This window comes from Xenopus tropicalis, chromosome 1 (genome assembly GCF_000004195.4).
Source record: "Xenopus tropicalis strain Nigerian chromosome 1, UCB_Xtro_10.0, whole genome shotgun sequence".
In the NCBI taxonomy this organism is placed as follows: domain Eukaryota; kingdom Metazoa; phylum Chordata; class Amphibia; order Anura; family Pipidae; genus Xenopus; species Xenopus tropicalis.
This window is the reverse complement of record NC_030677.2, coordinates 93420355-93446732: the sequence shown is the minus strand read 5'-3', so window position 1 is coordinate 93446732 and position 26378 is coordinate 93420355. Positions and strand designations below refer to the sequence as shown.

General features: G+C 37.4%; 1 protein-coding gene across 1 annotated transcript; it reads right to left on the bottom strand.

The window, feature by feature from the left end:
- Positions 1 to 3163: 3163 nt before the first annotated feature.
- cactin (cactin, spliceosome C complex subunit) lies at positions 3164 to 18440 on the bottom strand. The gene is made up of 10 exons (XM_002942204.5): positions 17974 to 18440; positions 16932 to 17373; positions 15792 to 15887; positions 13858 to 14003; positions 13574 to 13736; positions 13334 to 13448; positions 11850 to 12042; positions 8616 to 8738; positions 5212 to 5498; positions 3164 to 3866 (listed from the first exon to the last, which is right to left on the bottom strand). The coding sequence occupies exons 1-10, from the start codon at positions 18309 to 18311 to the stop codon at positions 3376 to 3378; spliced, it is 2394 nt and encodes a 797-aa protein (XP_002942250.3). The 5' UTR covers positions 18312 to 18440; the 3' UTR covers positions 3164 to 3375.
- Between the last annotated feature and the right edge of the window lie 7938 nt (positions 18441 to 26378).

The following is a 26378-nucleotide window of genomic DNA, read 5'->3' as shown; positions in this document are numbered from 1 at the left end:
TACTACAGAGTGCTGAGAGAGGGTAGTTGCATCAAACTTGTTCTTGAGCCAAGCCTCTATATACGCAACCGGATCATCTCCTTCCGCGCGTTCCGGCGTTGCAATTTAGTCCCCAAGTAGGTCTGCCTGTTGCTTGACTTGATGAGTTAGTATGCAAAGCTGTTCAGGTATTGGGGCTTGGGCATATTGGGCATCATGGCGCATGAGCTGAATGTAGTAACTGAGCAAGGGGGCAATAGGCGGTGGTCAAGGCTGTGAAGGTGCAGGTGGTGCGGGCGGTGGAAGTGCCAAGGGGATTGCCTACCTTTTAGGGTGAGCTGTGTTTAGGTAGGGAGTGTGTGATCATCCTGATGAACTATTATTTAAAGGAGACATTTAAAAATTAAGAATGTACCAGTGAATTATAATCCTCTAAATAAAAACATTAAAAAGAAGATTTATTGAGAAATTCCCCCACTAGACCCACCCATCTGTTCCACTTTCTGCTGGCTGAATTCTCTGGATGAGCAGGGGAGCTGCCGGCTCTCAGAACACTGAACTGTAGGATAGGAACCAATCAGCAGCTAGGGAACTGAAGCCTGTCTTTGCTTGTGTGAAAGCAAGGCTGTGATTGGCTATCCCTCTCCTGCTATGCTTCTGGCAGGGACCATTAGGACACGTCCACCCTTCATTTGAAACACCAACAGAAAACTGATAGGATCTATAGGGAGCTCCAATAAAGGGGCCATTTTTAGACAGGATTCTTTTTTTTAGCACTAAGTGTAACCAGCACCATATATTATTCACAATTGCCTACAAAATTAGGGTTTTTTCCATTTATCCAATATGTCTCCTTTAATAAGCCACGTATAACCTTAATGGGACTGCACTAGGCAAATCCATAATGGAGAAGGACCTTGGAGTCCTTGTAGATAATAAACTTGGCAAGCAATGCCAGGCAGCAGCTGCAAGGGCAAACAAGGTTTTGAGCTGCATTAAAAGGGGCATAGATTCACGGTAGGAGGGTGTTATTCTTCCCTTTTACAGAGCGCTGGTAAGGCCCCATCTAGAATATGCTGTTCAGTTCTGGTCTCCAGTGCTCAAACGGGACATTATTGAATTAGAGAGGGTCCAGAGAAGGGCAACTAAGCTGGTAAAGGGTATGGAAAGTCTCAGTTATGAAGAAAGACTGGGCAAGTTGGGTTTGTTTACACTGGAGAAGAGGCGCTTAAGAGGTGACATGATAACTATGTATAAATATAGAAGGGGATCATATAATAACCTCTCTAATGCATTATTTACCCGTAGGTCTTTCCAACTGACACGAGGGTACCCACTCCATTTAGAAGAAGGGAAGTTCTATTTTTATATTCGGAAAGGATTTTTTACCGAAAAAGCTGTGAAGTTGTACTATCTGATACATTAGATAGCTTCAAGAAGGGGCTGGATGGCTTTTTAGCAAATGAGGGAATACAGGGTTATGGGAGATAGCTCTTAGTACAAGTTGATCCAGGAAAGAATTTTTTCCCCTCTGTGGCAAATTAGAGAGACTTTAGATTCTTTTTGCCTTCCTCTGGATCAACTAGCAGTTAGGCAGGTTATATATAGGCATTATGGTTGAACTTGATGGATGTATGTCTTTTTTCAACCTAACTTACTATGTTACTAAAATAATAGTCACTCGTGTGTTCATGACTAGCAGTTCCCCACTTCAATACACCAATCCTGCAACACAGCAGACAACAACATGCAGATGTGCTGTGTTCACCTATTAAACACAATACGCCTCTTTTAGCTCCAATTGAATTCATGTAATAGATGGGCAGTGCCGATTAACTGTTAGTCCAGCGTATGAAACGTGGCTATATAATCAGTACATGAACAAACAGTTGCAATTGACCACAGTTTTATATTAGTTGGAGCACAGCCAGCTCATAATGGAACAATGAATAGGTTACCTAGAAGCTAGATTGAATTAATGACCGGATACAAAGCAGTGCGGTCTAACTTTTTTGCTTTGGTTCCCCTTTTTTAGGGGGTCCTTTCTAAATATTGCTGATTTACACCAGCAGGGACTGGATAATTTTAAACTGTGGGGAAAAAATTAAAATAGGCATACACAATGTGCGTCTTCTAGCATTGCTAGTGCTGAGAGAGCAATAGCACTCTCTGCACTAGCAGAGCTGACATTTCGATTTAAAAATGCTTTTATGAACAGCTTTTATCACTAATCTGACTTAAGGAAAACATATTACTTTGCCAAACTCATATATTCAAGCATCCCCTTTAAGGTCATGTGTTTAAGTAGCTTTTGTTGGTGAATATCGGCTGCTGGATTTAGTGCTTCTGGGTGTAGGCACAGAAAGAAGATTTATTCAGCCTTCTCCGCAGGCTGACAATCTGCCCCATGTGCCCTTGTCCTTAGTTTCCCTGTTTAGCTTAATAAACAACAAAAACCACAGGGTTTTCTCTAATAAAACAAAAAAGGAACATGTGATCTGATAATGTAAAAACATCAGGCAAATATTCTATGGCAAAATTATAAATAGCATGCAAAGGCAATGTTACAATAGATCTAAAAAAGTTATTTCTGGTGTCATATAGGTGTTTCTCTATGGCTCTCTATGGCTCTTATAGCTACAGTTAAGTCTAATACTCTTTGCAATTAACACTTTACACTGTAATATGTAAGTACATGCCTAAAAAGCCTATGCAGTAGTATGCAAAGGTATCAGGTCCAGGAGTACAGGATTTGCAGCCATAACATAAAAAACTGTCCAGGATTGACCAACTTCTGCTTTTTTCTGTGCCCCAATATCCTCACAATTCTGTTGTAGCCAAATGCTGCTTTTAGTGTTCTAAATAGGACTAACCTTTTTTCCAGCACAGTATTTTTAGTTGATTGTGTGTACTTACTAAGTTATTTTCTAAGATTTTTCTAAGATTAATTATGATCATTTCTTTTCTGATAGGTTCACCTCAGCACTGTTTTATGGACAGATAATAGGCAAATATTTAGCGACTTTACTGGTCAAGCACAATCATAGATCAATTATGGTCCCAAACTATGCAATACTTGTAGACTGGTAAATTACCTCTTTTGTCAAACATTACCAAAAGCTATGCTTCCTTGGCAAATAATTACAATCTTGCTATAAAGTACCTCAACAAAATCTAAAGGTGCTTTGGTATTTAAATTCCATGTTTATTTGTACAAAATATTCCCAGAAAAATGCTTTTCCATTCACACTGATGGGAAGGTTAGAAACAAAACAGATGCCACTAGTTCCACAGAAAGTAAATTACTAAGAGACATCTGGTTCACAGTTCTGGAGTTCTTCCATTATTCCAAGATGGAAAACAAAAGATAATAGCAAGCACATGTTCACACTGCAGTTATCTTCTGTAACGATATCGCTTGAAGTGGAACCACAGCTGGAAGATACCATTTGAAAACTGGCAACGAAAACCATGACGGTGAGAATACTCCCACTCTCTGTTGACAATCTTAAAAGCTATGTCTTCATATGGAGGCCCAGCATGGAAGCGTAGGATGGCAAAGTCTTTGTTGTCATGGCAGGCTTCAAGAAAATATTCTGGAGTAGATCTCTTGTCAATCAAGTCAGGATAGAAAATATTGAATTTATAGCCCTGCACAATTTTGGGAGGAGGGTTATCAAAATCATAATGGGTCTGATTGTATTTGTTCCATTCAAAACCAGTATGAACTCTGTTGAAGAACCGTGGTTTTCGGGGTCTGTACTTGTCAGCCCAAAGGTATGCTTTGCTGGTGACTGGAATCTCCACACTAAATTGAGCTTCATCTCCATCCATACCTTCTTTTGCCTTCCGTATGAAAATGTCTTCTGGGCTCTCACTTGCATCTCCTACAATGATAAAAGACATTTGAAGGTTAACTTATAAATGGATAAAGGAAAAAGTCTGGAATAGTAGAGAAATCAAAACAGTTGGCATTGTCACCTGTCTGCTTTTATTTTGGATAAGAAAAGTAACATCATGGATGTTTCCTGAAAACATGTGCATGTGCTATTCTTTAGTTCTCCCTCGATTTGCCACCACATCTTTCTTCACTGCTCATTTGCACATATTTTACACCAAATACAGACTTCATACTAGGCTGAAGCCCAACTTTTAATTTTTGCACAATTTGACCCTAGGGCCAACAATCAGACCATCAGCTGGAACTAACAGAGACCATCAGAATGATAACCACATCAACATGCTGAGGCATTTCTTTTCTGAAGAAATTTTAAAACTGCCCAGATATAAGTTAGCCAGGTCAATCGGTATCAGGTATGCCCACACTGATAATGTCATCCCTAAAATCTCAACATTACATAACAACCTAATTAGTAATTTTAGTTAGTATCAAATGCATCTTCTCTAATGCAATTCCTTCCTGACCAGTTCCTGGATCAAGCAAATGTTTCAGTAACCCTGTTTTTTGTACTATTTCAGAAAGAGAATTCCACAACTTCACAGCTCACTGTAAAACACTTTTATATAGCACTTTTGCTGTACCTCGCTACAGTGATCCTATCTCTTCTTCTTTTTTTTATGATCACAAAAATGAAAATGTAATAAAAGCTTCATCTGACTGAAATAGGAAACTTTCTAAATTATAATCAATTCAAAATTCTGTAATGTTTTTGAAATAACCAGGTTACTCTTTTATCCCTCCCTCTCTCATCATCTGTCTCTCAGGATATATCTCCCTTAACTAAATTACTGTTAATTTTTTATATTTCTCTTTGTATTGATAGTGGTTGATGTGTTGTTTGCCTAGGTTCCTGCCTTGAAATTTACGAGACCCAACTAAAAGAGACCCTAGGCAGATAGGGCCTCTAGAAAGAGAAAGGCCCAGACAGACTACCTGTGGGAAGTGAAGTCCATGGATTGCCGGTTGTTATCCCATTGGTAACAGTGAGCATTAGAAAATAAGTTGCTTGCTTGGCCAGACCAAGGTGTGCACACACACACATCATCCCTGTTGATATTACTAGTATTAAAAGACAAAGACTTATGACCTCTCTTTGTACAAACTATGAGCAAACTAGGGTTGTTCCTCCAATTATTAAAGTTTTCTAGTATAATTTATTTTTCCAAGAACAATTGCTCCTCAGTTAAAGTGTTAAGATTTTTTTTTTGTTTTCATTCTAATGAGGACCTGGATCATATACAAAAACATTCTATTCTTGTTAATAAATATACCTGTGACTTGCAGTTGCTGTCTGCAGAGCACCGTTCTCTGTTGGTCCTCTTCGAAATCTACTACATGAGCATCAAAAGGTAGTTCCTGCACTGTAAGAAGCTTTGGACTGTATCTGCCAGCATCATAATCATTTAGACTCTGCTGGATAAGATCTTCCTCCATCAGCACAGATTCTCCACCTTCTGCTTCATTCTTTTCTTCTCCCTCTATTGCACTTTCAGACTCCTCCGGTGCTGCACTAGTAGATGATGGAGGCTGACCTGACAAAGGCTCCACCTCGCTTTCCCTAGGTAATATAAATAAGATTCAAAACAGAAATACAGTATTCATCTTTCAAAGTTAGTTAAAATATCAGAATTACAGAATAAATAATTTGAAAGTATAAACTACAATATATGTTTTCCTGCTGGGCTGGCACACAGACAGTAAACAACCAGCCCCCTTCAATGATAACGGCTTGACAATTATGTGGTTTGATTTCTGGCACAATGGTGTTCAATTATCACAAAACAATACTTCTACAAAGGAAAAGAAAATGTATATATACACGAAACGTTGATCGGATGGCAATGCTAAAATAAAGATTAAAAAAAGCCCTTGGAGTGCGCTTACAACATTTTTTGAAGATATATATATATAAATATAAAACAGTTCAAACTGTAGGCACCGATAATTAAGTCATCCAATGCCTGGGTGCAGTCCTCCAAAATTATTTTTTTTATATATATATATATATATATATATATATATATAAATATATATATATATATATATCAAACTCAACAGTAGAAAGCACTCACAGCTACAGCATCAATCAGGTCAGTGAAACGCATACCATCTACGCGTTTCGATCACCACAGGATCGTCATCAGGATCCTGTGGTGATCGAAATGCGTAGATGGTATGCTGAAATAAATTATATATATATATATATATATATATATATCATTCCCAAACTGCACACTACACTATACAACTAGATGTGCCTATGAAGCACAGATTGAAAGGTTCAAGATAAATTATCATGAAAATTAAAATTTAAAGGGCATGGAAACCCTACATTTTCCTACCATGTAAATAAGTTAGGCACATCTCCCCCACCCAAACTCCACTTGTACTGTATATATATCCCCTCTATTCACCAGCACCATCACATTTTCCTTAAACAAATAGCAGCTTTTACCTGATGGCCATTTTCCTTCAACATATCATCAGTGACATGTATATCTGCAAACAGCACATATGCACTGTAATGTTTGTGCAATCAGGAACGCAGGCTTATACAGGCAGAAGTTACCTTTATAAAAAGTCCTTCTTTGACTGAGCACTGTAATGGTTAAAGGGGCTCTATCGCGAAAATGAACATTTCATATAAGCTTCATCTCACTGAATAGAAACTTTCTAAATATAATCAATTAAATAATGTGTACTGTTTATGAAATAATCAAGTTATTCTTCAGTATCTCACGGAAGCAACCTGTCAGTCTTCATGCTCTCTTCATGCTGAAGTCTGGGTCAGATTTTGATTGACAGGTAGGTCTAATACATCTTTTAGGGGAGCTCCCTTTTCTAGCAGATGTTTTAGAGCGAACTCAATAACTAACTCAAGCACAAACAAAATAACTGACTCTAGCACACACCGTGAATGCAGGTTTCCATCAGAGACGTTAATTTGAAAGAGTGAGCTCTAATACATGTTCTAGACAGAAGGCGCAACCCCCCAAAAAAGATGTATTAGACCTGTCTATTAAAACCTGCCTCTACCTACTGTGTAGAGAGAGAAGATTGTTGAAATTGGCAGAATGAAGAGTAAACTTATTTACTTCATTATTTTATAAATGGTACAAAATGTTTAATTGATATTTATTTAGAAAGTTTCTTATTTCAGTGAGATTATATGTATGTATGTATGTATATCTTTATTTATAAAGCGCTACTTATGTACGCAGCGCTTTACAGCAGAGATATAGCCTTTATTAAAGGAATATGGTCATGGTTTTTATGGTATATGTATTATTTCTAAATTACACTGTTAACATAGCAAATAATTCACTCTGCCATTTAAAATGTTATTCTTTAGTTGTAATATTTGTGTGTAGGCAGCCATCTTAGTGCATTGTGCCCAAGTCTGAGCTTTGAGAAAAGAGCCAGCGCTACACATTAGAACTGCTTTCAGGTAATCTATTGTTTCTCCTAATCCAATGTACCTGGGGGAGTCCCCAGCCAGACTTGAATTTCTTACTATTGAGTGCTATTCTGATATCTACTGGGAGCTGCTACCACCATCCCATCTTGCTACCTTCCTATTGTTCTGCTGATCAGCTGCTGGGTGGGAAAGGATTGGTGGGAGGATGATATCACTTCAACTTGCAGCTCAGCAGTTAAGTGTGACTGAAGTTTATCAGAGCACAGGTCACATGGTTGTGGCACCCTGGGAGATGAAGAATATGGCTAGCCCCATGTGAAACTTCAAAATTAAATATAAAAAAATTTCACAATAGATCCCGAAGTCGCGGAAGTTTCCTCTCAACTTCCGCAACTTTGGCAAATCACTGCGCCGCGTATGCCATCCCACCGGCGATTTACATTCTTGCCGGTGGGATGGCATTTCGGGGAGATTAGTCGCCATGTCCTTTAACATAAGCTTTAACTCATTGATATAAAAAGAACTGAATTAAAAATACTGTAGACTGTAACAACAACATTGACTTGGCCACACAGCACTAGCTTTCTTCAATTAGGAATGTTGAATACAGGGTCAGGCAGGCAAGCACTTGTTATAGGGAGACTCAGTGAGCGGCTGCACTGCCACGTGTACCATTTTGTGCCAACAAACTAGTAAGAGTTGGACAAAGACACTGGGGGTCATTTATAAAGAATGGGCAAATTTCCACCTGGGCAGTAACCCAATTACATATTTGCTTTTATTTCTTAACCATCCTGCCAGATAAAAAAGGCTAATTATTGATTAGTTTCTATAGGTTTCTGCGAAAGTTCAAATTTGCCCAGTCTTTATAAATGACCCCCACTTTATTGTCTCTGGGTTTTTCAGAAGTAAATCCCATCCAGTGCCATCATAGACGCAGGCGTAAGGGAACTAGGGGAATCTTCTTCACAGTAAGAAGTGCATTAGGAAACATGTGTGGAAGCATTTTACTGTTCATCTGGATTTTTGCCATCTGGATCCAGAAGACTGGCTAATAAATATTACACTAACACAAGATTACAATTAACTAGGTCCACATAATAATTTCATAAAGTTTCCTTGTTATGTAGGGAACAAGACATGAGGGCCTTTTGCCTGTGGATTTAATGAAAATATCAGAATATAAACACTGCATCAATTACATTAAATGGCAAAAAAACAAACACTACATTAAACAAAAAATAATCCCTACAATACCTGTTACTGGGTGATTCAGGTTCCGGCTTTATGATAGGAAACAAAGGCTCACTTTCCACACCTTGCTCCTGCTTTAATTTGAAAAGTTTTTGACGCAAGACATCTTGGTGCCGCTCACGAAGTCTATAACCAATGAAAAACAATTTAACCATTTCCCTTCTTTTGGCCAAAAAGTGCTTTGCAGTCATAAATATGCTTAACAAGGACAATGCTCAAAGAACTACATCTATAATAAGTGTACCATTATCAACTTACTGAAAAAAGATAGGATTTATACTCGCCTTAAATCCATTTTCCCTCGGTCCTAAAGGCAGCACTTACTCATAAGATCGGCTCCTATCCAATAAAAGACTTCCCACCACCATATCAACTGCACCACCTCGCTCATACCTCAGTGTTTATAAAACAATACCAATGACCATTATATTCTCAATGCCTTATTAGGGTGGGAACAATATGCTGCCTTTGGGACTGAGGGAAGAGAGATTTACAGCAAGTATAAATCCTATCTTTCCTTTAATTTTTTTAAAAAAAATTTAAAAAATTAAAAAAAAAAAAAAACAACAAAAAAAGGAGGGGGGGACAGGGAAGTTTCTCGAGGTTATGAGACATCCAACCTGCAATGCTTCACAAAGGTGGAAACTCTATCCCATGATGCTGCTCTGCAAATTTGGTCCATTGATAGAAAGGCAGTCTTCACCAATAGGTGGGAGAAAAAGGCTGATGCCAAAGGCCTTTAGAACTATATTCAAGTTCCATTTTGGCACACAAATGGGATGCTTAGGATAAAGTTTTTACAGATCTTCTTATAAGGAAGTTGAACTTAAATGATACTAGGTGCCAAATTCCTAGAAAACCCTCCTGCAAAAAATGGTTGGAATTAAGGCATTATGTTGTAAACACCAACGTCTAAATCTAGACCACACTCTTTGATATATCTGATTTGTAACTTGTTTCCTGCTGTGCATACAAGTAACAACACTGGAAGATACTCCCAAAGCAGACATCACATCTTTCTCAGTTTCCAAGTATGTAGCTGAAGGGCTTCCAGATTTGGATGCAGAAGCACCTTCAGTTCGTGGCAATGGCCATGGGTGAAGCCCTTAGAAGCTAAAAAAGATCTGAGTACCATGTCCTGCAAGCACGGGCTGGAGCATTTAGAATTACTGTATAATCATGCTGCCTGAGTTTCATTACTACTCTTGGTATCATGGATAGAGGGGGACACACACATGGCAGTGTGAAGGGCCATGGGTGTGCCAGGGCAACCACCTCTATTTCCCTTCAAGGCAAAGAATTTGGGAACTTTGCAATTTTTATTGAGGCCATCAATACCCGAGGCATTCCCCACTGAGTACAAATCTGATGGAACAACTTCTGGGTTAAGGGCTTATTTGCCTGGAAGAATATCTCTCCAATTTAGGTAATCTATCCAAGAATTTGCTGTACCTCAGCACATAAAAATATTTTTGTGATCTTATTATAAGATCTCTGCTTTTTGTGCCACCCTGATGGTTTATACTCTTTTAAACAGTCTGTGCAACTAGAGAATCAACCTCCCCCAAATTTTCCACAAAAAATACTCCTCCTGTTCAGAACATTCCTTTTCCTCAGCATCAGTAACCTTTGTATAAGATGCACCTTCATTTGTAGAGCCCCAAGAAGAAATAGCTTCCCCAAGCTTTCGAAAATAAAATTATCTACATCAGAGGGCACCATAGAGTAACAGATTAAAAGGTCTGAGCCATAGTATCTTTAAACCAAGACATGAAATCAAACACAGCAGGGTTAGTGGTTCCAGGGAATCTTTTTATCTACATAATGAGCATAATTTGTCTGAATGTTCAGCAGGCATAAAAGAATCACATGCAGCACAAGCATTATGAGTAGAAAGTTTTCTAGAGTATTGGAATTATTTATTTATTGGAATTCTTGAGTAGGGATTCTTTAACTTCAGGTTTTTACTTACTCTTAACAAGTGCAGGGGCAGACATAACTGAAACATAATGTAAAGTGCGCTTAATAATCTGCTTAAACAAGTATATCGAGCAGTGAGCAGGACTTACCAGCAGAGGCAGGGGCTAAGTGAAAGGACAAATAAGGAAGATGCCAGAAGGCAGCAAGGAGAAGCAGCCTACTAAATTATCAGGAGTGCCTCATTAAAAAGGGTTGGGACCTGGAAATACCACCCCTCGGGTCACACTGAGCTCATGAGTACTCTCTTCCACCCAAAACAAATGCGTTAGTAAAAACAAAGACAATAAAACAAAGGGGTGGCGAAGGAGCGTCATGATCGGCAGAAACCATATTGCCAGCCCTATAATTGAACACATCAATCCAAAAGAGAGAGACAATCTATGTGAACCCTGATACCAAACCCTACACGGCACAGGAGGGAAATGCCTCCCCAGGGAGCACAATCCTGCAGCCAAACTAACAAGTAGTTAAACTAACAAACATGATCATGTTATCTACCTACAGGTAGAGGAGGTACAGGTTATATGGTGGTGAGATGTTTTTTACTAGACAATGTGTTTTTCCTACGTACAAGGAGGAGCCGTTCTCATGAGTAAGTGCTGCCTGTATGAACGTGAAGGAAAAAAAGATCTTAATGGCTCCAGAATTAAATGGGTTGTATTTTTTTTTTTTTTAATAAATAGTAATATACAGTAAATCGTAACTTAGTAATTGTCACAAACATGGAATATTGGTATGATTATTTGAAAAGAATATGCTTATCAAAATTTTCAGGTGATAATACTCACCACAACTTCCCCCTCACAAATGCAGAGTATCCAAAGTATCATAACAAATTGCATACAGATCAGACACAGTTTAGCTTACACATTTTTCTTGGAAATGTTATAAACCCTATTGATTGCAGGACTGAATATCACAGCATGCTATTTGTGAAAAATTAGACATCAGAATAAAAAATTGTGTGTTCTAGAAAAACATTTATTGTCATAGTAATGAATCATAATTTGATTGTCAGGAGACAACTGATGCAAAACTTGCTGGCTCTATAAGAAAGATGCCTATGACTGTAATACTTTAGTACATTTTTAATAGTGAAATGACTGACATCAAGATCAGAAGTTTGTATTGTTCTCTAAGACCTCTGCATTCACTTTACTATATCAGTATTAGGAACACTTCCAAGTTGACAAGTATGTAAATACCACCCTAGTTCATTTGTTAATTCAAACTGTCTGTAATTTTAAATCAATTTACCTGGCTCTTGCCATGTATGCCCGGAGCTGCTGCAAAAGACTCTCCCAATATCCTATGTCAAGATTGGGTCCTCCTGTCCTAATCCTGCTCTCAATCCCTTGGGAAATAGCTTGCAGCTGATTGTACGTCTTTCCTTTAAATACAGTCTGTACATCTGTACTAACAGAGGCATTCACCCCTTCTCTTCTTTCCCCTGTGCAAAGAATTGATTATTATTTATCATAGTATTTATCATAGTATCTGGCAAATAAAGGGCCACTGACATAGTAACATTACACCAACCAGTTAAATATCTTAAAACACTAGTGCCACACAACGTGATGTCAATGGGAGGCAGCACAGCCAGTATATCTGCTGGTTGAAATAAACTGACCCCATGTACCACTTCCTAACCATTCTATATATTCTCTTTAAGAGAGAAAAAAGATCAGTTTACAATGGAGACGACAAAATATTTATATGCTCGAATTGTCTCCCTCTTACTTGGTAAAATCACTTATGTATTTGCTATTTTTATTTTATTACTTAACTCAGTTAATAAATAATGTTTGGCTACATATCTTAAGGGCAAGATGGCCCAACAAATGCACAGATCATACAGATCAGACACCCTGATCTATATCTGCTCAGAACTGAACAGTTTGCCCAGACAAGCTAAGGCTAATGCCACACGAGGCGTAGGGCTGAAATTTTCCGCAAGCGGATAAACGCTTGCCGAAAATTCAGCCCTACGCCTGCTACTTGTGCCTGCACCCGAATGAATGGGATACGCTCGGGTGCAGGCACATGTAGCCGATATACGCAAGAAAACGCGAGACTTTGCATTCTCGCGCGTTTTCGTGCGTATATCGGCTACATGTGCCTGCACCCGAGCGTATCCCATTCATTCGGGTGCAGGCACAAGTAGCAGGCGTAGGGCTGATTTTTCGGCAAGCGTTTTTCCGCTTGCCGAAAAAATCAGCCCTACGCCGCGTGTGGCATCAGCCTAACATTATTAACCAAGTTGGGCCAGGTGAAGTATATTGAGGCACTGATTAAGCACTGACTTGTGGTTGTTTAGTTCTGGACCACTACACCACCTCAAATCACAAATAAAGGACTCATAGATATAAACAAACACACAAAGACTATTATTGAATTTATTGAATATTATCTATTATTAATTTTTTGACATTTAGGGCGAGATTGCCTTAAATTTAGGGTGAGAAGTCCCCTATACTAAGCCTTGAATTGAACTGCAGAAAATCATTATAGCAACATATATAGTCAACCTTAGATTAATGATGGCCCTCTAATGAAAAGGACTAACGGGACCAATTACTGGCCTTAATATTAACAAAATAAAATACCCAATATAATGATATTCTAGTATTCCCGACTACAGATCAATGCTAATAAACTGTCAAATTCTACAGTACCTTTGGCAACTCAGTCATGATATCATTATACAGAAAAAAACACAACTTTTCACTGTGGTGTCTAACCTGGTCCCTTTCCAGAAAACTCTAACTTGCGCAGCTTGGAGATTTCATCCTCCGTTATGACAGTCATATCTCTCCAGAAATCCACATTTTTGCCCTGCTCCAGCTCCATATAGATCTGGATGAAAAGGGAAGACTCACTACAAAAGGTACACTTTGCAACAGAAAAAAATACAATATTACATACTTATAATTAGCAACATTGTTTCCCTACTACAAAATAATTGGATTTAAGTAACCTACTTGAATATCTTCTAGCAAATCTTCCAAGTCAGAAACAGTAAGCCCATTCAAAAACGTATACGGTTCATGCATTTCCACAGCAAGGTCATCGTCTTCTGCACTGATGTACTTTGCTAAGAGGTCTATAGGTTTTGCACGACCATCACGGATGCGGATTTTTGATCTAAAAACATATCAACATATCACAGTTCCATAAAGTGAACCCCTTGTAAGTCAGCATACTATTGTCCAAAAACTGCTACAATAAAGCTGACAATTGTCTGCCAGCACTTGAATACACTTACCGAAGCTTGGCTTGTTGCAGATGGAAGTTGTCCTCTTGTTCCTCCCATGTTTTAAAGTGTTCTGCCTCCTTTTCTCTTTGCAGCATCTCTAGTTCTTGCTCTCTCATAGCCTTTTCACGTTCACGCTCCAAACGCAGTTGTTTCACCTTGAAAATAAAAGAACACCAGAATGGAGATATGCATACAGACTGCTAAGATATTTATAACAAACTTTGGAATACTTTCCAAAGAAGGTTGTGATATTAAAAAAAAAAAAAAAAAACTGTATATTTAACCGGCAGAAGACCTAGGGCTACTTGTAGATAACGGAACTGGCTGTAGTAAGCACTGCCAATCAATAACAGAAATGACAGCAAGGTACTTGTCACCTTTCCTATATTAAAGAAGATATAGATTCATGGGAGAACACTGTAATTTTTTCAAAGCACTGGTGCAGTCTACAGTCTCACAGAAATTTGTTTTCATTTGTTTGTTTCATATCTTTATTTTACCATTTACAAAAAAAAAAACCTAAACATAGCAAATCAGTTGAAAGAGAAAGACATATTAACCCATAGTGAATTTTCACAATCGGAAAAAGTGAAAGACTCCCTCAGGAGGGATCTTATCAACAGAAACTTTGTCAGTATATGAATACATCATGTTTTATCCTAAACCAGTTTTAAAGGCATGATATTATAAGGTTATTAAAAAAACAAAAAAACCAAAAAGATTCTTGAGGAACTGTTGTATCAAATTTTACGGTTAGCCACTTGGGGGTTGGAAATCAGAAATATGCCATTTTGCAAGTCACCCTAAATGATCTCCAACAAATTATTCCTTGTAAGTTATAAATAATAAAACCTTCTTTAGTGCTACCGTAAGTTAATCCTTTTTCTTTGCTTCCTGGTGCAGAGTGAAACCCTGCCCCCACTTCCTGTTCAGGTCTCTCATCAAAAAAATAATGCACAGACTGGCTCCTGCTGCCTCCAGGCATGCCCAGAAGGCTCTCCAGGTCGACTAGAGTAGTCGGATTGAAGAGAGAACTGAACAGGAAGTGGGGGCGGGGCTTCACTCTGCACAAGGAAGCAAAGGAAAGGATTAACTTCTAACTGAGGAACCAGGTCAGACAGAATGCTGGGACAAAGGTAGGTAATTATGGAGGCTGTTTAGAGTAATTTTACTGATAGAAAAAAAAAAGGTTTACTTATTCTTTAAAGGTGTTTTAAGGTACGCTTACATGTAAGTATTTTTGTCACATCAATTTTTATTTCTAAATAAAAAATAAATTAGTTTAGTGTCTGTGCATATTTATTACATGCATGAAACCTAGGAGCACAGGACAGTTAGGAGCTGTATTTGTCATCTCTGCCAGATAGTTTCATCTCAGCAGAATAACCCTGTAAATCCTGAGTATCAGCAGTAATCCTTTTGCCGATTAACTCTACAGGCTAACTTGATTAATTAACTCTTCAGGAGAAGGCAAACTGCTTTAAATCAGAGCTCACTTTTACATCTGACTGGCTTTGGGACTGTTCAAGCAGGGCTGCCATCAATAATCCTGAGGCCCCATGGTACTAAAATAACAGCAGGAACATGCCCTTAGTTTTTAGTTAACTAAGCACCTAGACAATGCCAACAAGTAGTTTGTGGTAGGTTGGGCAAACTACTCAAGCCACAAACCGCCTTTATGACGCCTAAAAATCACACCCTTACCCCCCCAACCTACCTCTGATGGGCCTACCTGACAGGATGAAAAATCCAATCAGGCGAGGAGTGCATCTACTCGCTGATGTGGAACAAGGGCCAGATGATCAAATCAGACTGATAAAACCAACCCTAAAGCTAGGCATATCTGGGAATGATCCACTTGTTTTGCGACCTCACCAAATGAGCAGACCGTTCAGTGTGTGGCCAGCATTACTTGGATGTTCAAAATATTGATAACATCTTACTTTTTGCAGTTCTAAGCGATTGTCTTCTTGGATGTGTTTATTTCTTTCTTTTAAATCTTTCTCTGTAAGGTGGCCAATTCCTTTCTTCTCCAATGCCTGTCAATAGAGGGCAATAATCTATTAAATCATTTTATCTGAGCAGTTATTATCTTAAATGCAGTGTATAGAGCCATTTACAGTTTGGTTTTAAAGACCTTATGTTAAAATGCTGCAAGAAGCCACAAGATTACATTTTAACTGTTTGACCCAATTGGTGCTTGTGATAGGAAAATAACCTTCAGTGGTATTACTCAACATAAATGCTATGGACATGCACAGGCTAGTATATGTGAAGCCATAAGAACTTAAGGTTTCGTCAGTAGATTCAATATTATCTTTATTGTCATAAGAATGGTGTCCCTCTGTGCTGTACTATAGTAACACTGTTAGGTCTAACTTTCTAGCATTTAGCTGCACAGTAAAATAGTGGCACACATGAAAAAAAAAAGTGTAACAGTAATGAATTCAGAAGAGTGCTGCACTAAAGGGTGTTTTATGAATCTTCATTAAAAGGGGTAAGCTAGCAAGTGTATATTGCAGAACTGCTAGTCAGCAATTTTTGTATTTTTGTGAAAACCCAAAGCTTAAAAAGGGCAGAATGATGGTCCCCAGTCTGCACAAAGGTTACATAGACTTAACTACATGACATCATCATTTTTAATTTAGTCTAGCCCTAAAACATGCTATTAAAAAAGTAATCGGCCCACTACATAATAAGTACGTAATAAGTTGGACATCACTGACTTACATGACACCTAGTGTCGGTGCTCCTGCTAAGCAGAAAACTGCACCGGCCTAGGGTTAATCTTGGTAAACACCACAAAACAATTCTCTTCTTCCACCTTTTTGTTAGCAAGATTGCTACATGGTGCTCACCTAGAAGTACCATGGGCCGGTGCAATTTTCTGGCTAACAAGCTCCAGCCCTGGGTATCAGGCGAGTGATTATAATCACTAGGGAGTGCCTAATATTTCTACTCTCTGCCCTATAAACCAAGCCCCCATCTTATCCAATCTATATTAATCACAATGTTACTATTAAATAATATGTAAACTACCATTCCATAGAAACACAGATTTACTTTATTTGTTTTACACTAACCTTATTCCAGATGAATGTACCTAAAAGGTTATTGTCTCCAAACGGATTGTCTGTATTTGTGTATCCCATGTACTCTTCCCCCCAACCCATCTTTTCACGTTTCTTTCTTTCTTTTGCCTCCTTTTGAGCCAAACGCCGGGCTCTCTTTTCCTCTGGTGTTTCCATTGCCTTCATCATTTCCTTTTTCTTTTTTTTCTCTTCCTTCAGACAAAGACGTTCTTCTAGACTGAGACTTTGTTTAGCTGCCTCCTTAGGGCTCTGGGACCTTGCAGGTGACGGAGAACTAAAAGAAGACACAGAACTTCTTGACATAGACCTTTTCTTCCTCTGTTTGTTCTCTGGCTTCTGACTAGAGGCATCTACTGATTTGTGAGGAGAATGCCTTCTGTGCTCCCGTTCTCTCTTTTTCTTTTTCTGTTTTCTTCTCTCTCCAGAATCAGAACTACAAAGCAATTCATCAAAATGTTTAAAATCATTTCAAAATAAATCTTTTCTTACCTATTTAATGAAGGTCTCCCTCTATGACTACACAAAGCAGTTTTTTAAATTAAAAATGCTTTAAAGGCCTAGAGCCAAAAAAAAAAAAGGGTGTATTTCCGTAAAAGACCTTTCAATATGCCAGGACCTGTATTTTAACCAACATGGAACATCCATAGGGCAGGACATTTAGGTCTAATATGGGGTTACAATACATTTAGCTTTTATTTTTGTTCATAGTAGTGATGTGCAGGTTGACCCAAAACCCACTCAACCTGCAAGTTCACTGTGGGTTGGGTGAGTTCAGGTTGAAATTTGTTGACCATCATGAATTTAGTGGGTCAGAATGGGCAAGCGCACAAGCCTCCTTTGCTCCCATGAATTGGAACCAGGGGCATGTACAGAAGTAGCGAAGAGAGCAGGTAGACACAGGTACAGACTGAGAATCGGTTAGGGTTTCTTTGCGTGGCTGCAGGACCCACATCAGCATTCTGATGCATTTAGGCATTTCTGCATTTAGGCTTCACATCTATCACAGATAATCAAAGTTATAATTCCAGCTTACCTTGACTTCTCACGGCTTTTCTTCCGCCTCCTTTCTACACTCTCTTCACTGCTTGATTTGTGCTGACGTCTCCTCCTTTCCGGCATCTCTCGACTATCAGATCTGTCCCGGTATCTCCGTACCCCTGACCTTTCTTTGCTTTTGGAGGTGGCCCGGTGCCTTCTTCTCCGAGTACTGTCATCGCTATTTGATGCGGAACGGGATGCCCGATGCCTGTCGCAATGTCTTGAATTTCTACCGGCGTCGCTGGAACTACTTCGACTTTCGAAACTGCTGCTTCTCTTTCGCTGTTCGCTGGCATAATGCTTTCTAACTGGCGATCGGGACACCGAAGACATGATAGCAGAAATACACAAGTCGTAATTCAGACAATTCCCTGGCGAACATCAAAGTCACGTGACCGTGTTACAGGAAAGGGAGGGCCTACGAAAAGCAAACCACTGGAACCTGTCTTTGATTGGATCACCGCCCTGCCAGTGTCCGGGCAGTTCTCAAAAAAAAAAAAGGAAAAGAAAGGAAACGACAGCATGATATTCGTAGTGAGAACGTCATTATTAATACTTGGTTTAGACATATAACCAATGTCAAAGTTGCCGGTTTCCAGAGTAAAGATATTTGTGGCAGTAGTGCTGCAATGTTATTTTATATACCCGTACTTTAAATAGTAATGGCAAAAAAGAAAAGAAGATAGTATGTTTAAACCTTTCCTGTTGATCTAATCCTCTATGTCTTTACTGACGCAAGGTGACAAATATTTGTGTGATCGACAGAGCTATATGTCTCCTTTAATAGGGAGTGGAAGGCAGCAGATTGCATTACGCAACGTCTAAACATGTAATAACTATCTGGCCTACAAACAGTATTCAAGGGAAATAAGGCAAAGGTTTTGTGCATTTAGTTTGCAACATACAGTCAAAAATTGCACACCTAATTAAAAAAAAAAATATAAAGGCAGTGCCAAATTCACATTTAATGCCCACATAACATTATTCAAGTGCCAACTTCAAGTTTAATGTGAAAGGATTGTAGTAGTTTTTACTTCCCTTCTTCAAGGCCTACTTTGTAGTGTGCACACACATATACAGATATATAAAGTGGGAACAAATATATACAACAGCCCGGTGGGGACAATCTTCTATACTGGGATGAAACTACAAAGACTCAAAAGCTCCAGTATGCTGGGGGGGGGGGGGAGATAGATGTCCAGTACATAATGTTTATCAATGTATTTGAGAAATTTTTATAGTAAACTCTACAAGAGTAACATAAGTATGTTGTATTTTCTTAATTGGTGGAGTGGGGGGTCAAAGTGGAGGGAACTGGGTTACCTATTTCTAAACTCCATTTGGCAATTAAGCTGCTCAATCATAATCTTTACCTTACATAAGTAAAATGTAATTCATCAGCCTTCTAAATCTGTTTCAAAGGGGCAATCTTGTATCAAAAGGAAATTAAAAAGAGGAGCCCAAATAGAGAATCTGATACCACTGGATTTTGGAGTACTTTAGATTCCTTACTTTCTCTAGCTGAACAGAGGCAAAGTAAAGCACCAAGTGCATGGAGGGAGGATGCAGAAACATGCCTTCCCCTACCTTTTTATAAAACTATTGGTGGAGTAAAGAAGCCACAGACTGAAACCAATACCTAATTCTATAGCTCAATTCTATAACACAAGGTAGAAGCAATACACTTTTGTCACTTATGCTTAGTCTTGAAAAAAAAAAAAAAAAAGCAGGCAGAACCTCACAAGTCACCTCTCATGAAACACCAAGAGAAAAATACATCTGCTATAGAGTATGATATATTTTTTTAATTTGTATTTGCTGATGTACAGTACATAATCTTTATCACCATACTTTGAGAAATATTAACAACAAAATCTACAGTTTTAAGTGGCAAGCATGTTGTATTTTCTAAATTGGTGGGGGGTGGTCAAAGGAAAATGTACTGGGTAACCTATTTCTACATTCCATTGTGCAATTAAACTGCTCAACCATTATCTTTACTTAACATAATTAAAAGGAAAGAATCTCATACCATTGCATTTTGGAGTACAGATTCCTTACCATCTCTAGCTGATCAGCTGCAAATAACAGCACAGTTAGCATGGAGGGAGGAGGAAGACACGTGCCCCCCCATGTATTAAGTATCAGAAATCACTTCACTGGCATGCCTTGAGAGGTCCCCTTATTAACATTTGTTTTAAAAGTGAGTTGACAGTGTTCAAGCCTTATTTAAACCGTCCCCATAAGCACAGTCTCTGTAGGCCAACTAAAGTTAACACATTAGTATCCTTAATTTTTTTTTTTTTACAAGATACTGTAAAGATAGATCAAATTAAATGTTTCTTCTAAATGTACTTTATAAAGACAACAATGAGCGTCTACAGAAATTCCCCAGGCCAGTGCCGTTTTAGCAGGTAAGCAGCTGAAGTGGAATTACTAATTGTATTTTGATGAAGCTTTCTCGACACAAATTATAAATGTACTCCATAGGCTCCTATGAAGGGAGCGATGTAAGAAGACTTTTAGGAAATATTTATCTCTTCACTTAACTAAGAATAGGTAGTATTTAAATGTAGTTATCTTCATCTGGTTGAATAGAAAAATAATTACTTACAAATATATAATACAAAAGATAACCCAATACTAACCATGTACACAAGGAATTAATTGCATATGGGGCACTTGTGACTGTGCCGATATATTCAAATATTTTCATGTCACAGTGGCTAAGATCCCTTTCATATTGCTGTGTTTCATACCACTGCCCTTATGCTTTAGGGATATTTCATGCGCTACGTTCCACCATTTCTTTGTTTTCATACTCTTAAAATAATATGGATGCTCTTTTGCCATTGGCATTTCTTTAGGCTTATCAGTCAAACAGATATTAGATGAGGTTGCACTACAGGAAATAGTACAGTCTGAACAGAGGAATCTAGCCATAAATTCTTGGAGGTCTGATGGTTTGGCTCACAAAATAAAAAACCTGTGTGTGTGTCCATCAGTAGCTGTATAAATCAATGACAGAATTCTGGCTGAAATCTTGTTTTTGCATTTGCAAAAAATTGGAAAACCACTGAAACTTGTTAATTCATGTATACTGGAAAGTTAAAATTCAGTTTTCTTCTTCTTTAACAATACAAAAAACAACTTCTTGGGCATTTTCACACATGAGAAAATTAAAGTGAGAAATAATAAGTAGACAGAAGTGAAAAACACACAAAATACTCCACTTAGGGGCAGATTTATCAAAGTACGATTTTCGTACCTTTAAAAAGCAAGATACAAAAAATTGTATTAAATACGATTTTTCTGTATCTAAAAATTTGTACATGGAAGTACGAAATTATCGTGGTAATGTCTGAAAATATGACATTTTCGTATCCGACGATCATAAACTTTGATCCTTCTGTGCATGATTTTGGAAGCCTCCCATAGGACTCAATGACACTCTGCAGCTCCAACCTGGCCAAAGGAAAGTCACGATACCGAAGATTGAATGAATTTGAAACCTTCGTACTCGGCACGACAAATACAATTTTGTTGCACAGATTGTCGCACATTTTGTCTCAAAGTACGAAAAAGTCGTGCAAATGTACGAAAAAAACGCAGAAAATACGCAAAAGTTGTAACCTTTAGAAAGAATATGAATTTTTTGTATTTGGACTCAATCGTACTTTGATGAATGTGCCCCATAATATCAATTTCTCATGTGTCTAGAAGAATTTTCTAAATTTGATATTAATATGGTATTAAGATTAAAAGGAGTACTCAATGAAAAAATAAAGATAACCATGAGAGAGAGGCAATTTAATGACTGTTTAAGTAAGGCAGAATCTGCAAGCTGTTAGAATCATCTTATAGAAGCTAGGGGTATCCATGCAAGTTGACATAACAACTAGGATAAAAAAAATCTAAGCAGATGCTTAAAAATGATTTCCCATGGACCCCAATGCAAAATGTTTACTTTAGTGATAAATTAAGAGAAATGCATTAACACAATAAATAAATATCACAAACATTGGCAGAATGCTTTAATACAGTAACATAACTTTGATAAATCCACTATGTAATAGCAGCCAGCAGAAAATAGGTGCACTGTCACCAAGAAACAGGAATTCACACTGGATTATTTACAATTTACAGACAAAATGGCAGGTTGGTGCCTGCTTACCTAGAGCATCCAGGTTATTATATTCAGGATTTTATTTCATGGATATAATATACTAAAATATTTTTGTTTTATATTCACAACACAATCTAAGTACAAAACATACACTGGCACACAGTCCAGAAAATAAGGAAAAATTATAATAAAACAAATATATTTGAACACAATTCTTCTCAAAACAAATATTTTATGGCCATAATTACTGCTTTAACAGATCATAAACAATATAAATATAGAACCTTTCACAACATTAATTATACAAAAAGCAATGCACAAAAATGCAAAATGTGCAAAAGACTCGAGAACTAAATAATGACCAAGGGATAACCCTGCTTACACTCTTAATGAAGCAGCACAAGGTATTTATGTCCCTACGTTTCTTCTTTTACAGACAAGATAACTGGGTGTGCCTGATGGCAGACATGGAATGAATTAAATAATATGCTACTATAGAAATATTACATCTTATTATTTAATTATAGTTAGTGCTGCTACTTTAAAGAGTATGTGTGAATGTTAAAGTAGCTTAAATAAAACTAAACATTTAAACAAAAAAGGAAAATGTTTTACATTAAATTGACATAACTATCAAACTGTGAGAAGTCTTGCAGATGATTTTAGAGCATATATCCATGGTGGTATCTTATTGCCTTTTATATAAAGTTGTAATTACAGTGTTAGCCATTTGTGTGTTGCACAAGGGCAAGTATATAAATGTTAACTAATGAAGAGATGAAACCATTCCTGAATGGAAGTATATCATCAGCTTGTAAATGTTACAATATGGTTGAAACTAATGCAGAAAATACTTAGTTGTTTAGTTATGTTTGTGTAAGAATAAGTGGAGGGCTGCAGGGGTTCAGGATTATCTTACACCCATACACATACACAGTAGAATTGTTTACCTAAAATTAAGGGGCATATTCATAATTTATAAAATTATTTGCTAAAAGAACTGCTGTTTCTGCTTGCTCCTTACTATTCCTTTTCAGTTTTGCTGGACTACACAAACAATGTATTCAGTGGGCATCTAGCTTGCCACCTGCTTACCCCCGCTTCTAAACCACCTACCACTCTATTCCTGCTAAAGGCATTGATGGTCCAGAGGGGTCTGGCCAATTTCCAGACACAGCACCTACTTCCTATGTGTGACAATAGGGGGAACATGCAAAGCATTGCTGGAATAGGAGTCTTAATTGGAAGCCAGCTGAATACCAATTTAATGTTTTAATGATATGAGTTATCAGGAAAGTCGGGAGGCAACTGCAAATGCCACATAAAGGTTTGGGCTCTATTTTCCACAATACCGGGAACCTTGCTTTTTGGATGAGTTTTTCCATAATTTGGATCGCCATACTTTCAGTTTACTAAAAAAGCATCTGGCAACATATTTAACATCGAGTACAACATGCTGTTTTATTATTACAGAAAAAAGAATTTCTTAACATGGACTCTATGGCAGATGCTCCTCATGCAATTTCAAACTTTCTGCTTTGAAATGAAATTACATTTACAAATAACTTTTAAAAAATGTTTAATATAGGAAAGTTGCTTAGTATTACATTTTCTTTCAATTGGGCTCATTTATACACAGGGCAATTTGCACATGGCCAATAATCCATACCAACCAATCAGTGATAAGATTTTTTTCAGCCAATGAAGGCAAACATTTGCTTGATTACCAAGGATTACTGGCCTGGTATAACTTTGCCCAGTGTTTATAATATGTTTTAACAACAAATGGTCTTCTGTGTAAAAACATTGGAAAAGAAAATGCCCTTTCATATCCATCTTCCATTTTGATGGACCACTAGAACCCTAGCAACCATTGCAACTACAGGTTTGGGATCCATTATCCGGAAACCCATTATACAGAAAGTTTCAAATTATGGAAAGGCCATCTCCCATAGACTCCATTATAAACAAATAATTCTAATTTTTACAAATGATTTCCTTTTTCTCTGTAATAATAAAACAGTACCTTGTACTTGATCCCAGCTAAGATATAAATAATCCTTATTGGAGGCAAAACAGTCCTGTTGGGTTTATTCAATATTTAAATGATTTTTTAGCAGACTTAAGGTATGCAGATCCAAATTACAGAAAGATCTCTTATCAGTAAAAACCCCAGGTCCAGAGCATTCTGGATAACAGGTTTCATATCTGTATACACTTTGGAGCTGCAGAAAAAAAAGTTAAATAATTAAAAAAAAAATAGAGATTAATGGCAAATATTCTTAGACTACCATTTCCTTAAACAGTACCTAGAACAGTACCTTGTACTTTATGGTAACTAAGCTTCATAAATCCATATAGGTGGTAAAACATTCCTATATGGTTTAATATTTAAATGTTTTTTTAACTAGACATATGGTGATCTCATTATCCAGAACACCCTAGATCCCAAGCATTCTGGATAAGAAATTCCATTTCTGTAACACTCTTTACCAATACATTATCTTACCAATTGATTATGAAAAAACTAAACACCCTCAAACACCCTCCAAAAGCTCTAGATCTAAAAGAGTTAATAATTATTACTTTAATATTTTTTGTATCCATAGCTTTAACAGATCTTAACATGTTTTTGCTGCATATACAGAAAACAGCAATACAAGTAAAATCAGGGCTTGCTGTAAACTTTGCACTTATGAAGTATTCACACCTGCACTAATGCACTGTATGTAGACATTTAAATAAAATAGCTTAAATTGCAAAAAATATATCAATGCAATTTGTTGACAATACGTTGCTAAAAAAACAGGCAGCGTATTTACCAAACTTTAATTGCCAACATTTGCTTCAATTAGATCCTGGGTTCCCAAAACAGCAGATGCTGTGATCACTTGCATCTGTAATCACAGCCTTTTTTTTTGTTCTTAAAAGAAGGAGTTACAGACTCCCTCAAATCACAGTTAGCATTTTCCTTGCCAGGGGAAAACATGGCTATTAATCACAGCACAAATAAGTTGGATTTCTGTGTAGCATTATCCTTATATGAAGAAAAATGCTCTTCTTTTTCTACAATCTTCATTGTTGGGTGTGCCTTCTATGTACTCAGAATGACACTAATAGTCCCACTTAAGATACCTAAATATACTTTTGGTTTATATTTTAACAGAAATTCTAATCTTCCATTTGAATGTGTGTTAAAAACAAATTAACCATAGTATTATTGAACAAATTACATTTCAACTACATTTTCAACAAATTACATTTCATTCACAGGGATGCTTTTATAACTAGTAGCAGGGCCAGATCTAGTAGGCACCACTGTCCCCGGTGCTCGCCCCTTGCATGCACACGAGAGAGGGGGGGGGGGGTGAAGTGGCCGTCTGGGTTGCCTGGCCATCTAGACTTGAAGATAATTGACACTTTCCCTTTTAAAGGGGTAGTTCATTTTATTATGATAGTGATAGCAAACAGTGATATTTTAAGGTAATGTGCAACTTGTCGCAACTTGTCAAGTTTTTTTTTTTATTTTTTTTTACTTCTTGTTCAGCAGCTCTTCAGTTTAAATTTTCAATTTACCCTAATCAGGTGATTTAAACAACAGACTGCACAAATGGATAAATGGGAGAGGGCCTGAAACAAAATACAAGTACAGGTATGGGATCCCTTATCCGGAAACCCGTTATCCAGAAGGTTCTCAATTAAGGAAAGGCCATCCCCCATAGACTCCATTATAAGCAAATAATTCTAATTTTTAAAAATGATTCTCTTTTTCTCTGTAATTATAAAACAGTACCTTGTACTTGATTCTAACTAAGATATAATTAATCCTTATTGGAGGCAAAACAATCCTATTGGGTTTATTCAATATTGAAATGATTTTTAGCAGACTTAAGTTATGAAAATCCAAATTACAGAAAGATCCCTTATCTGGAAACCCCCAGGTCCCGAGCATTCTGGATAACAGGTCCCATACCTGTAATATATAAGTTCTAAAGTATTAATAAAGCACTAAGTAATAAATATAAGTAATAAAAAGTTTTAACACATAGCAATTGTTTTTTGGCTGCTGGGGTTAGTTTAATCTTTCCATGAGATGCAACATTTTGTCCCTGCCAGAAAATAAACAAACCAAACAAATTAGGAGACACCCAAACAGGTGTTCCCTTAAAAGACTTCAGTTATATGCACCATTACCCAATTATATCATTAGGTCAATTGGCTGTCAGGAAATGATGTGATATAAGGATTAAAATTTAACCTTTATTTAATTTTAG